Source organism: Micromesistius poutassou, assembly GCF_964030765.1.
Source record: "Micromesistius poutassou genome assembly, chromosome: 14".
Classification (NCBI taxonomy): domain Eukaryota; kingdom Metazoa; phylum Chordata; class Actinopteri; order Gadiformes; family Gadidae; genus Micromesistius; species Micromesistius poutassou.
In genome coordinates, this window is record NC_140284.1 from 10,684,639 (window position 1) to 10,698,837 (window position 14,199).

The 14,199-nt window shown below is 44.7% G+C and overlaps 3 protein-coding genes and 1 non-coding gene across 4 annotated transcripts; all 4 read right to left on the bottom strand.

The window, feature by feature from the left end:
- Positions 1 to 888: 888 nt before the first annotated feature.
- On the bottom strand, positions 889 to 6,090 carry tra2b (transformer 2 beta homolog). The gene is made up of 8 exons (XM_084478987.1): positions 5,960 to 6,090; positions 4,371 to 4,516; positions 3,511 to 3,673; positions 2,798 to 2,986; positions 2,493 to 2,608; positions 1,620 to 1,916; positions 1,439 to 1,509; positions 889 to 1,216 (listed from the first exon to the last, which is right to left on the bottom strand). Exons 1-8 carry the CDS (start codon positions 6,002 to 6,004, stop codon positions 1,206 to 1,208), a joined length of 1,038 nt encoding a protein of 345 aa, XP_084335113.1. The 5' UTR covers positions 6,005 to 6,090; the 3' UTR covers positions 889 to 1,205.
- A 1,282-nt stretch (positions 6,091 to 7,372) lies between these two features.
- LOC311358014 (high choriolytic enzyme 2-like) lies at positions 7,373 to 9,232 on the bottom strand (the record flags this gene model as incomplete). The annotated part of the gene is made up of 6 exons (XM_084477996.1): positions 7,373 to 7,499; positions 7,605 to 7,686; positions 8,064 to 8,242; positions 8,379 to 8,496; positions 8,747 to 8,883; positions 9,192 to 9,232. The coding sequence occupies 6 exons, from the start codon at positions 9,230 to 9,232 to the stop codon at positions 7,373 to 7,375; spliced, it is 684 nt and encodes a 227-aa protein (XP_084334122.1).
- A 1,572-nt stretch (positions 9,233 to 10,804) lies between these two features.
- On the bottom strand, positions 10,805 to 13,566 carry hce2l2 (high choriolytic enzyme 2-like 2; the record flags this gene model as incomplete). Its single annotated transcript, XM_084478950.1, has 9 exons — positions 10,805 to 10,821; positions 11,337 to 11,458; positions 11,646 to 11,727; positions 11,997 to 12,175; positions 12,535 to 12,652; positions 12,896 to 13,051; positions 13,146 to 13,217; positions 13,311 to 13,353; positions 13,504 to 13,566. 9 exons carry the CDS (start codon positions 13,564 to 13,566, stop codon positions 10,805 to 10,807), a joined length of 852 nt encoding a protein of 283 aa, XP_084335076.1.
- Positions 13,567 to 14,078: 512 nt separating this feature from the next.
- AC3HAE_028827 (transfer RNA lysine (anticodon UUU)) lies at positions 14,079 to 14,151 on the bottom strand. Its single transcript has one exon. It is a non-coding gene; the product is annotated as a tRNA-Lys (tRNA).
- Positions 14,152 to 14,199: the final 48 nt, after the last annotated feature.

Sequence of the window (14,199 nt, forward strand, 5' to 3'; positions counted from 1 at the left end):
ATGTGACTTGCGTTCAAGTAATTACGGCGACTGTGCAACAAAAGGGGGGGGCAGTCGCGCACGACTGCCACCCCCTTTTGTTGCACAGTCGCCGTAATTACTTGGATTTCACATCTAGGCCTACAGCTGTGTGTGTACACGGAGTACCGTACGAAATGTGTAGGCCCTATGCATAGAATAATAAATAATTACCACATACTAATTATGCACGGATGTAATTGTACAACTCTAATGCTTGACGAGGAGGTAGACTGTGCAGGGTTATCTAAATGTTTAGAGAGCAGTTCCAATCGTCTGAAGGCCCGTTTAGCTTTATTTCCTAAATATGTAGCATTAAAGTCGATAAAGTAGGCTAATGATCGTTAAACTGCAAAAACGTTCAAATCTATTTGCCAGCATATCTAAATAAGGCACTTGTTTATACAATTCACAACATTGGTAAAAACGACATACGACATTACTCATTTAATATCGGTAGTACGCCTACGGTTGCAGGTCCTCGTTTAAAATGGCAGTCGGTATGCAAACCTTGACTTATCTTGATCAAACGCTTCTCGTTTTAAGATATAGGACTACGGTTCGTATAGGTCGAATATCTAATTATCAGACAAACATTTATTTGCAATTATCATTAATAAGCGTCTCCAGTTCGGCAGAATTAGGGCGATTTGCTTACTTAGAGCACTTTAGGTTGGTCTACTGTTCCGTTCGAATTGTCTCCCTTGTTGACAAGATGAGTGTAGAATCGTTTGAGCTGACATTGAAATCTTCATAAATTAATGCAAAAATTAAGTCCCGGAGAAGCAATAGCACACAAGGTTTCAAATGCAATTTATTTCACCGTCAGATAGGATTCAATTACATTTGGTCGAGTTTGTGTATGGTAAAATGACAGGCCGTGAGACAAATTTTTTACTGTTTTTGTTTAATCACATAAAAGACTTGAGAATATAAATCCACTCACACTTGTGAAACCGACTGTACCAAAAACAACCAAAAAAGTCAGGTGGGGGGCTATACAATTAACATTTAAAACACAGGAAGAGCTTCTGAAATTTCCGACAAAACGTCGCAGTCATACCAATAGAATAACTCATGTACACAAAATAAAATGGTCTCAAGAAAAACCAAAACCAGGTAGATGCCGTGGACTCATCCGTAGGTTCGAAGAGGGAGTGGACACTTTGTTTTCAGGGTGCTGCTGTTCAGTAACGACCTGGTAAACAAAAAACACAATAAATAAGATCCTGCAGTACTCTTGTACTAATCGATACTAGCCTATAAGAGGCATTGGAAAGGCAGCAGCATTCTAGTAATCTCTCTCGCCTTCTGTCACTTTAGCCTAGACATTAGCCTAGCATTGGATTCAATTACAATCGTTACAACTCAAACAGAACTAGAAACCAATGTGCAATAAAAGCCGTTTGAAGGTACATACGAGGCGAGTAGGAGCGGGATCGGGAGCGGGAGCGGTACGTTCCTCTGTAGTACGGTGATGGCGATCTCCTCCTGAGGGAACAACAGCGACGTCAGTTCACACGACACTCAACGCCGGGTTTTGGAAGAACCCCGGGCCGCAGGAGCCCGTTCAGTGCTCAACGGGCCCGCAGACGACTCACCTGTACGAGCGGTTGTTGTAGTACTCCCGGTCGTCGTAGCGATCATAGCCTCCTCGGTCGTAGCCGCGGTCTCCTCGGTCATAGCCGCGGTCGTAGTCACGTGAATAACGCCGTGGGCCGCTGGGACCGCCTCCGCCGCCGCCGCCTCCTCCTCCTCCTCCTCCTCCTCCTCCTCCGCCGCTGCTGCTGCCTCCTCTTTCACCGCCCCCTCTTTCACCGCCTCCTCTTTCACCACCACTGCCTCTTTCACCACCTCCTCCTCCACTGCCACCACTACTGCTCCCACCGCCGCCGCCACTGGAAGAGGCAAAGACAGCATTCCCTTTTTGAGTACATGAAGTCCATCCGTTGTAAACAGAGCTTGAGGGTTAATTCAAAGTGACTGTGAGGACTTAGCTAGCCTGGAGAACCATCCTGGTCACGTGCCCTCACATTCTGTTTTGCTACACGGATCTACTCCTTCAGCCAATCAGAGCAACAAAACATGTGACGCCTCCCCAGTGCATTGTTCAGAACTGCAAAATCTGTTTTTCTGTTGAAAGTCTGCAAGTGCCTACTCTTGTTCTTGTTTGATATTGGTTATGGAGTCTATTTCTGCAATAACAGCACTTATGGCTGCTTCTACTCTACTTACGTTAACGTTACCGCTTGTTGCTTCAGGGAGATGCCAATACCGTTTTGCCAGCGGCGACTTGTACTTGACAAAATCAATTACGACAGAGTCCCTGATTGGTTGTTGTTCATGGAAATCTTTGTGGACAGCAAGAGGAGCAGACTGAGCCGTGTAGCCGCACAAAACGTGAGGTAACGTGATAAGGATGCTCTCCAGGCTCCATTAACAAATGAAAACTGGACAGTCGTCGTCGGACTTACTATGTGGGGCGGCCCATGTAGATACCCGGGGTTGGGGTGTGAGGTCTTTTCGTGATGGAGAAGTCCACCCTGATCCGCCGCCCGTCCAATTCCATACCGTTGGCTCGTTCCTTTGCCTAGCGACGACAACATAATGATTCCTCAAAGCCCCTACAAGGTCGTGAACCCTTGTCGACACACACACACACACACACACACACACACACACACACACACACACACACACACACACACACACACACACACACACACACACACACACACACACACACACACACACACACACACACACTAAGGAGTCCCACCTCTTTTGCGTCTTCCCTGTTCTCGAAGTAGACAAAGCAGAATCCCCTGGAGCGTCGGGACTGCTGGTCGTAGACGATGCAGACGTCGGCCAGGGGGCCATACTTGGAGAAGACGTCTCGTAGATCCCGCTCTGTCGTGTACAAGCTCAGGCCGAAAATGCCCAGGCAGCAGTTGGGGTCAGGGTTCGCCTGCAACGCAAATGTGTGTACCGGTATTAAAATCAGCTTTTTCCCTGATATGGACCACCCCTCTATTTTGAGTACAGCCGCTCTTTGGGTGAGTGTTCTTAACTTAACAGATGTGGGGAGAACTGCAGCAGTTTATGAAAAGAAAAGCCTTGTTGCGATGCATTGCCATATCGGCGTTTAACCAGTATCATGGAAATTTTAGAAGAGAATACGCATTTTCCAGATATAGTGAATTAAGTACTATCAGTTTACATGTCAACAGAGACGGGGTGCTCCGCCACCAGGAGATAATTACATTTGAGGCGACCAGTAGCTGGGATATCACCATACAGGAAGAGATGACAGCAGCCCATCATTTGAATTTCACCGTGCGCCAGTTCTCCGTCCCCGTTCTTTCGCTACCCCCCCCCCCCCCCCTCCCCCCGACTAACTGTTCGACTAACAGCATTAGCCACGCAGTGCTAAGCCGTGTGGACGGGCGCCAAGTCACACAGATGTGTTTTTACAGGAAGTGCTCCGCTCACCCGGTTGCCAATGTGCCTGCGGCGGTTGGACATGGGCGATCGGCTATGGCTGCGGCGGCGTCTCTCTCCGCTGTAGGAACGGCTGCGGGAACGGCGTCGGTTGGAGCGCGAGCGGGAACGTGAGCGGCTGTAGTGCCGACGGGAGCCGCGGTGGGAGTGGGACCTGCCGAGACACAACGGGGAGGAGGGCACCGTGAAACCGTGACCTTCGCTTCACAACAAGGACACCATATCAGAGTAACTTCTGCATTCACTCAACTTCTACAATTTTACCATTCAGCTACACAAACCGTTATGGTTCAAACAAGTAATAACACATTTTATAAAGTCCTGCGCCACCTTATTAATAGTCTGCAACTGACCCACAGCTGTGCGCCAATCGAATACCAAGGAACTAGATGGGAATGCCATGTTCATGTTCGTGCGTGTTGTCTGTAAGGAACTTGTACCACAGCTGCTCGTCTCGGGAGAGGCTCCACTACATTGGCTGTACCAGAGGTACTGGCATTGCGTTGCAAGCGTTATTAGGACTGGATTAGCCAGGGGCACAGTGGACATTACCTAGATCTATTTTTCTACTTGTCGCTTTTTTTTTAGACAAAAAAAAAAATGTTTTTAAAACATTTTTCAAATGAAAATAAGGCCAAGAACGGATTACAACGGTATTTGAAAAGACAAACACCATCTATGGTAACAAAAAAAAAACGATGAACAACCATCATTTCCAGCACCACCACACTTCGAGCACAGACTAAATAGAGACAGCGATGACATCACCCATCACATCAAACCCCCGATGCGGTCGTCCGACCTGAACCCACGCGGAGACGACCGCGGCCCCGGCGATCCACGTGACTCACCCGGACTTGGACCTGGAGCGGGATCGGGACTTGGAGCGGGAGTGGCGCGAGCCCTCCTTGGAGTTGGCCGGGGAGCGGGCCGGGGAGCGGCTGGCGGACTTCCCCGAGCCGTGCGGACTCACGCTCCCGGACGCGGAGCGTGACTCCTGAATAAACCACACACACCGAACACGCCTCTAGTTACAGGGCGGCCGTGCTGCCACATGACCCAATTTGCCTGCAGTTTTGTTACGAGTTAATCTTTCCAGTGAGTAATGTGTGTATCAGGAGAATTTAGATGTGTGGATTTAGGAATGCTTGTTATGGCTAAGTATGTGCATGTGAGTGTTTAATTAGCCTATGAACATAATGATTGGTATTGGCTAATTGTTATCTTGTGTGTCCAAGTGTTTTGTATGAACATGCACGCATTGTACAAACAGACTAGAAGTTACTTAGCCCCGTGACCTCATCCCCGATTACTTCATTAACTTCATTACTTCATAAAATTCTTCTTTCTTCAAATTTCTCACTTCTTCTTACTTCCCCCATCTCACACACTGCCCATACGTCTTCCCTCCTCATGATTAGCATGCATCCCCAAATTCAGTGGCACACATCTGAGCTTCATATTATGCAACATAAACTTGACATGTGACTTCTTCCGTATTTCTCTTCTTCCAACATTAACCTTAATGAAAAAGAAAGGATGAAGAATATGACTACAATTATACTTGCAGCCTCATTCAACTTAATATTAACTTCTCATAAACATGCAATGGAATGTTCTATATCGAGTTAAAAAAATGCAGAAATGTTGAGTACATGTTAAAACGTTTAAACATTTGGTCCCAAATAAAAACACACGGCAGGGCTTCACTTTTAACTTGAAAATCATTAACATTCAAGAGGCCGCGACACCTGTTAAATGACTTTAACATGATGGTCAATGACATTCACAGAAATAACCCAGCATGGCCGCTGGGGACGCAAATAGCACTATTTATGGTGGACTTTGTTTACGTTTATCCAAATACAAATAAACACACCACCATATGGACAATGGATAAGCATTAAACGGGTAATTAAATGGAACCACTTTCTCCGCGAAGGTATCTGAAATGAACCAACTTAAAAAAAATAATAATAAAGTCATGGCTGTTAATCTATGACGAAATTGTCATCTTAAAAAAGGTGACACATACAATCGATATAATATGGGCGGAAGCAAGCTACACCTTCAGCGTCACTGGCGTGCAGCGCTGCAGCCAGGTGAGCACGCGGACACAAAGGCGTGCAGCGCAGCGTGCCCCGGGCGCGAGGCCGCGAGACTACGACTGACTAGCGAACGTTCACGACGTAGCGATGTCACGTACAAACACGAACTTTCGTGGCAATCACGGGGTTACCGTTTATTGGTTCATACGACAATCTACACGTACAGACAACGTTTAACAAACAAGGTGGTCTTTCTTTCTACGTCGCATGTTTTCGCAAGCTAGCCGAATTAGCCACCAGAACGCTGCAGGCCTACACGTATTGAAATATAGAATATGTATTCTTAATAAGCAATATACGTTTGAATAGCCATTTGAAATGTCAATACGTACCCTCTTAATATTTCTCGCGCCATACTCTTTCTCGTTATCGCTCATGTCTGGCAGCGATAAATACAAATAACGTGAATTACCAGGTTTAAAACCTGAGGCCTGTGCGATCTCAAAGACGCACTGTAGCTTGGAGAGGCTGCAGCGAAGTCTCGTTCAGCCCCTCCTTCGTACGCTCAGTTCGCGCGTGATCTGTTGCGACTAAACGCATGCGTAGTCGATATTTCTGTTACTCGATGTTCTAATCTACTAGGATTGTACACATGGCTTTCAGACAGTCAATTCTCTAACGACAAAATAAAGCTATATTGCGAATGAAATTGTTTTTTAATAATATGCTTTTTTTCCCCAAGACCTTCAAGAATTTGGCAAGTTTACCCGTGTCTCAAAATGTTATCCATATGATTATAATATATGATTATCACATGATGGTTATATAATAATAATAATAATAATAATAATAATAATAATAATAATAATATTAACCATAACCCATAACAAATAGAACAGATAGAAAACAACAATGCAATTGAACATTTTAAATAATAAAATATGTACATACATACACCCTATTTTATTTGTTTGGAAGGTATATTCTTTATACCGTCTATCATTCATTAGTTAAACTCCAAATATCATCTGTAAATATATCTTAAAAGGATCACCTTTAGATTATTTATATTTTTGACATTTTTAACCCTATTTTTTAGAACTTTGTTCTGGGAAATTATGTAAAAGGATGAGTTGGGTCATGGCACGGCCACCACCACTCATACTTTCATCAGCTCTGGCAGTTTTATCCTCATGTATCTGTCCCTCTAATTTCCTTTCTTCTACTCCGCTACTTGCTCACTTGAGACGCTGTGGAGCAGAGAGAGTCTGCTGAGTCGGCAGAAAGAGAAGGCAGATGAACATCAGAACCACACAGCGGGCTGGGGGTCCTCACAGGGCTCTATATCTCACAGGACATTCCAGTCGAAACCGGCACGGTACATTTTATGGACAGGTAGCATTTTCATTCTGCTCTTGTCATAAACGTGTTATTTGTGATTTAATGACATGATACAGCAGTCCTATCAGAATTGCAACTTCAGTATTACACATTCAACTTGTTCTAGAGAAGAGGAACATGATACACTGAACACACCAGGTACAAGACCCCAAAGGTAAAGATGGAGAAAGATTCACTTTATTATTCAGAAGGGAGCCTTCCATACATACATCATAACGATTATTGATACTTTTAACTAGAAGGAAGTAGTTATTTTATTTTTCCTGGAAAGGATTAATACATCCTTTTGTTGCTCTAAGTACGACTACCATTTGCTTTGACCCTACCAGAAGATTACAGTATGATTTGTTCAGTGGAGAATGAAGGTTGTTGCAGTTATCACATTAGTCAGATTAAAGTACAGGTTAGCAGTTATATAGTGTGTTAATCTTGTGAAGATCCAGTAGACTGGGTCCATCTCGCTGGCCAATGGCAATGTAAGGATCCGGCTTTGGGATGATAGTAGGACCACCATCTCCAGAGAAAGCATACCTGAAAAACAGACACCAAATATGTGTTAATAATATCCAACCATAAAGGGAGCAACCCTTAAACTAGAGAGGACCTGTGTCCCTTAAGCCCAATGGAGTGGCTCACCTTCCATAATGCATGACCGAGCTGTAGTCATATGCAGTGTTCAGGTTGTTCGTTGCTTGTTTCTGGAAGTTATGAATGCGGTCTGTGAAGACAGACACACACACACACACACACACAGGCACACACAAACAGGCACACAAACACACACGCAGGCACACACAAACATTGGCACACACACACACACACACACACACACACACACACACACACACACACACACACACACACACAGGCACACACAAACAGGCACACGCACACACACAGGCACACAGGCACAAACACCCACACACAGGAAAACACACATAGGCACACATCCATACAGGCACACACACACACACACACACACACAAACACACACAGGCACACACGCACATTGTAATTTACTAATAAACCAAAAGTCTGAATTTGATTGCCTAGCAACACGTGGACGCTATGATGACACCAAAACGGAGCGGGGACCTGGCTGGATGTTCTTCCACATGATGGTGACATAGCGGTCCCGGTCCGAGCGGGACTGCTCGTGCACAAACCCGAGCGCGTGCATGAGTTCATGGGACGCCACGCCGGACCACATGCACCCAGGGGACTGCAGGGAGAGCACCTGGCTGCCTCCCGTCTGGCCCAGGAAGGACCAGCAGCTGATAGAAGAGAGGAGGACGAGATGGTCCAGGAGGTTCACCTCACAGAGCAGCGGATAAAGAACCTATTTTAAGGCGCGTATGCCCAAACCTGCATATGATAGTAAACTGATATTACACGGTTATAGATACTTACCCGTATCGAGGCTGAATATCAAGGAAGCTTCCTTCGTGCGTCCGTGGCACAAATTTAACACACGTGTCTATGGAGATGTCCTGCATGCCGTTTTCTATGGTGATTCTGTCCATATTGTCTACCAGAAGAAACAAATACACAGTTATGACTCGTTATGTTAAACGTCATCTTCATCCACACAGCCTCAAGTTGAAATCACTGTGACATACATCTACATTTACATCTACATTGACATTCGGGGCATTTAGCAGACGCTTTTATCCAAAGCGACCCACAATAAGTACATTTGTCAGAAGAAAGAGAAACAATATATATCGCTGTCGGTACAGTAAGGATGTTCATAAAACCAATTAGTATAACATACATACCGTAGAGGGGAGAGACGATGTATGGAACGTAAACAAATCCGTCAACGGATTTGGGCCACAGGCAGGCGTTGCCGGGACAGGTGATGGCGCTCCTCATGTATGAGTTGGCGATGTCCCCCTCCCTAAAGCTCATTCCTCTGGGTGGCCGCAGCCCTGGGGAGTGGTACACATCATCTATTCACTGCTAGGACATCCAAAACAGCGACTCGTAACAGTCAGCAAGCCGTAAAACAAGTCCCCTGGAGAGGGGTACAGCTCATGTAGCTCTGCCAGTACACCTAACATGTGGCCTCATGAGAGTCTGCAAGCTGTAGACAAGTCCCCTGGAGAGGGGTACAGCTCATGTAGCTCTGCAAGTAGATCTAACACCTTGGCTCATGAGAGTCAACAAGTTGTACACAAGGCTTTCACAAGAACTGAATACAACAAATTACATCAAATGTACTTACTGTTATTGGCGCGCAGTATCTTGTCCATTGCATTCATGTAATCCATTTCCGAATAATCCTCTATCCCATGAAAAGGGAGGAAGGTAATGTTGGGTGAAAAATGTATTTGCAAATTATCACTGAAAATACACACACTTTAATAGTGTCATCATATTCATCACACTGTGTGTGTGTGTGTGTGTGTGTGTGTGTGTGTGTGTGTGTGTGTGTGTGTGTGTGTGTGTGTGTGTGTGTGTGTGTGTGCATGCACGTGTGTGTGTGTGGGTGTGTGATACAAAACACACTTGCTTGAAGTACCCACCTGTATATTTTCTTTTTAGTCTCACTTTCCCCTCTTGGACTGCAGTGGCATTCTGTAATAAAAAGGTCATGGTCATATGTGTCAGCTTCAGATTCAAGCCATCACACAACCTTATAAAACAATTCAAATGTGTGAACAAGGAATCTCTCAGCTGACCTTGATAGGCAGGGCCTCAGTTAGGGTCAAGGCTCCCACCCATACAGCTAACAGGATCCTTGTGGAGAACATTGTGGGTTCACACTGTGTCTACCTGCGTCCTGCCTCGCTCTTCTGGACACTGGAGCTGAATAACCTCTGCATCCCATCCCAGCCGTCTATATAGCCCGCTTCGTCTCCTGTCCTCGGTACTGATTGGTTACATGTCTCAAGGTGAATCACGATTAGGACCCCTTATTTGGACCCCTGTCTGTAATCAACACAAGTCCACTGCTGATCCACACCAGGTGCTGACCCTTGGATTGGTCACTTCAGCACTTTCAGAAGAGGAAAACACGCACACAAGGGTTTATGTTTGGATTAGCCGTAGCGTAGCAAGTTGCCATAGAGTGAATAATGGCCGGGGTGAGAGACCCACCAATTTGGGGCTGACTTAGCAGGCAACCCGTCATTTGGTTTCACTATCAGCCATGATAACAATCATTTTGTCATATACTCAGTGAAAACCCTAGCATTCCCACATGATCATGTTTTTTTCAATCAAAGGGGGCAATTTCACAGCTGATGACTGTGGACAGTGTCCATGGCATTGGCACAGTCAAATAAATGTATTTGAATGATATTTTATATTGCAACATGAATATTAACAGAATTTTCTATCTTCGCTGAGAATGTCTAGAAATACTTTTAGGTCCTGTTAACCTATCTTGTGAAATCTACCCATTTCAACATTCATATAGTGTCTTAACTTCTTACATGTAATAGGGCCTGTACTATGACATAGTTATTATATATTTGACATAGTGTGACAATTTATTCTGTTTAATTTTCCATGAACAAGTTACTGAATAACTTACTCAATTAAATTTACTCAATAACTATTTATTCTTGCTTTACCTATAAAATGAAACCTAAAAAAACCCATAAAAAAAACCTGCTGAACGTATGATGTAGTGATTTATGCTTATGCAAACGAAACTGCCTGCAGCTGCTGAAACCATTTTTTCAAAGGACTCCAACATCACATGTTCACAGCTTTACGGGTGAAGGAATGAGGAAAATCGGAATTATTTGAATTCATATTTATTGAAAATGTCGCATGATTTAACTTTCTTGTAGGCATTTTATCCAGGCTCAATCGCATTCTGGTGGTCAATCATCCAAATCAGCTAAAAGAGAAAGAAACAAAAAGCGCATTGTTACAATCATAATATTGCATCGTTAACCAAGTAGCAGGGAACTATTAGACATTCCTATTTTCTGTACGTCTACCTCGGCCCAGAAGACGTATAAAGTCAACTTTCTAAATCGGCTGTAATTGTATACATTTTTCACACTAGGTGGCGCCACAGACTGTGATTAAGGCTCTTCAGGCTCCAAGGAAAATTGTGTGTTTAAGTGCCTGTTGACTGAACGAGCGGTTTTGCACCCAGAACCAATAGTTTGCAAGATATCGCTCAAAACATTTAATACGACTCGAAGTCTGTCTGTTAGTTTGATAAACTTAATGGGAGCGCCAAAGCCTCACAAAGTCTACTAATTGCATCACTTTTAAGCAGGTAAGCGTTTTGCGGGCCCGTTGCCAGTTTCTATCGCTAGGGGCTGTTTTTCTTTAGACTCAATTAAATAATTCCTGCATATGAATGTTTTTTCTTTCTTTAATTGAGTTGTGTTTGATACCGACCACACTTGTAAAGGAGGTTGATTTTCATCTTGTCGATGTGGCTGGGGGCCGACGCCATTCCCAGCCGGACGTTGTTGTCTTTGGGGACAATTGTCGGCTGACCATCCTCAGAATAAGCGTATCTATAATAAAGCATGTGACTGTACAGTAACTACCCGAAATATATACATCAAACCCCATAACAATACATTCATTTTGTGTGTATATACAAATATTTTCTATAATAATAGTTTCTGTCTGGAAAAAAAAACAAAAAAACAACCAAAAAGGTCGCTGCAAAACAATGTTAATCAATCTTCCCTTACTTACCTTCCAAAGTGCATGATAGAGCCATAATCATAGGGCAGATTCATGTTGTCTGTCTTGAACTTTTCAAAGTTCCTCAAACGGTCTGCAAACAAAATTTAAATCATGTATTATTGTCCAAAGAAATTTTATTGCTTGTCACTTAACAATCACACACACACACACACACACACACACACACACACACACACACACACACACACACACACACACACACACACACACACACACACACACACACACCATTCAACTCCATTTTATTTGTATAGCCCTTAATCACAGGTACAGTCTCAAAGGGCTTAACAGGCCGTATATTTACTACAACATTCCTCCTCCAAGCTCTTGTTCCTTTACCTCTCCAGATATTCGGCCACATGATGGTGACGTATTTGTCTCTGTCCACACGGGACTGCTCATGCACAAAGCCCATAGAGTGCATGAGCTCGTGGGAGGTCACTCCGGTCCGCATGCAGTGAGGGGTCTGCAGCGACAGGGTCTGCCGACCGCCCCGGACTCCCAGGTAGGACCAGCACCTAACGCACACCGACCACACAGTAAGGAGGGAGACTCAGTGTTTCATAGCAGAAGCAACGATTGTCGCCTGCAAATCAAGTCAGTCGATTTTATATGTATAGCCCTTAATCAAAGTTACAGTCTTCAAGGGCTTTGCAGGCTGTATGTTTATGACAGGGTTGTTTTGGATATTGCTATTGTTGGGAAAAGAAACGATGGATAAAATGTAACTGCTCTTTTTAATTTGTGTATTTTATCTCATTAAGGAAGATTGTATGATGTCGTGTTTGTATTCTGGAGCAGCATGGTTGCATTCAGGACAGGGTCGACTAGTTTCTGAAAAGAGGATTTTCGTGAATGAGCGTTTGATGACTCTCACCCTGATTTGGACTGAATGTCCAGGTAGTCTCTCTGGTGCGTCCGCGGAACAAAACGCACACAGGTGCCCTTCTCTATGTTCTCCATCCCCTTCTTGATCACCTTCGTCTCTGCCTCGGCTGCTCAGACACACACGCACACACACACACACACACACACACACACACACACACACACACACACACACACACATTTAGAGCCGCTGACTTCAAATAGCAATGCACAGTTCAGCATCACAATCCCAAAAGTGGGTCTTTGAATGTCAAAAGTGGGTGAGGCTGTAAGAAACCTCATTCCGTTTGAAAGACACACAGACACACACACACACACACACACACATACACAGTCAATGTTGAACTCACTGTACTGCGGTGCGATGCGGTAAGCGATGTACACGTGTCCATCCACAGACTTAGCCCACTGGCAACTCTTAGCGAAGCAGGTCCTGGACCTTCGTCCGGTGGACACGGCAATGTCCCCCTCACGGAGGCTGGTGCTGCTGTCGATGATGCGGGACGCTGTGGGCAAGAGAGGGGAGGATACCCCGGGATGTTAAATAGAAAAGAAAAAGAGGGGTTTTAAACTCATGTTAATGGTCCAATCAGCACTCGCCTTGAAACTCGTTGGCTTTGATGATCTCGTCCATCGGGGCCACGTCGCTTGACACAGGCGCTTTGCGCTCGTCTGGGGGACGAGACTTGAAGTCAGTCCATGTGATCCACGGTGTAGAATCAGAATTGAAACCACACTATGACCGATAATGAAACATCAACATACCTGTGAAGGCTCTCGGGCTCCATTTTGGGTTGTACATGAAATACTACAGAGAAGACACATACAGGAAAGGCTTGTCGTAATGCTACTGAACGCATTGAAACAGTGGTCCCCAGTCCCACAAACACAGGAAAAGCTTGACATAATGCTACTGAACGCATTGAAGTGGCTGTCCTCGGCCCCAGGGCATATTTACCTGAGTTTGTGTCGCCGGCAGCAGCAGGGAAAGCACCACGTACAGCTGGTTAATGTGAGCCATCGCTGTGAGTAAGGAGGGCACAGTGCTACCATTACCTGCCACCGGCGCTTAGCTTTATATGCGTTCCGCAGCGTTCCAGCTTGGGGAAATACCTATGATTACCTTGGTGAAATGACAGCGTTTCTCTAATTTGCTTATGGGGGGAACTTAATCCCCTTATTAGTTACGTTCTTTCACAAACAACAACAGCAACAGGCGGATAATGGGATGCCTCACTGTCTGTAATAACAGTCCGCCGTTCAGAGAGCGAGTGTTCATGAGCATGGAATGATTCAAGACGTGTATTGTTGTGGGTATTATTTTCCTTCAGGCAGTACTCCCTGGTTGCCTATGTGCTCAATTGTATGTTTTTATCAGTCACAACGTCAGGTCAGGTACGGTATGAACTGGTACAGCAGGTCATTTATTAAAACCGGTATGGTAGAAACTGGTGCAGCAGGAAATCGATTAAATTGGTATAGAAGGAAATGTTTTGATATCGTAGAACATTTATACCTGGATAAAAATTGTACCGCCCGAACAGGGACTTGAACCCTGGACCCTCAGATTAAAAGTCTGATGCTCTACCGACTGAGCTATCCGGGCTCTGAATGAGAAATTTAAGTGGTCCAATTTAAAGATAAGGGGTTTCAT

Bases quoted from the DNA above. Each gene is read 5' to 3' on its own strand.
- tra2b (XM_084478987.1), bottom strand. From the start codon at position 6,004: ATGAGCGATAACGAGAAAGAGTATGGCGCGAGAAATATTAAGAGG. The intron at 4,517-5,959 runs GTACGTATTGAC...TGGTTTATTCAG, and splicing joins GCGCGAGAAATATTAAGAGG to GAGTCACGCTCCGCGTCCGG. The intron at 1,917-2,492 runs GTAAGTCCGACG...TGCCTCTTCCAG, and splicing joins TACATGGGCCGCCCCACATA to TGGCGGCGGCGGTGGGAGCA.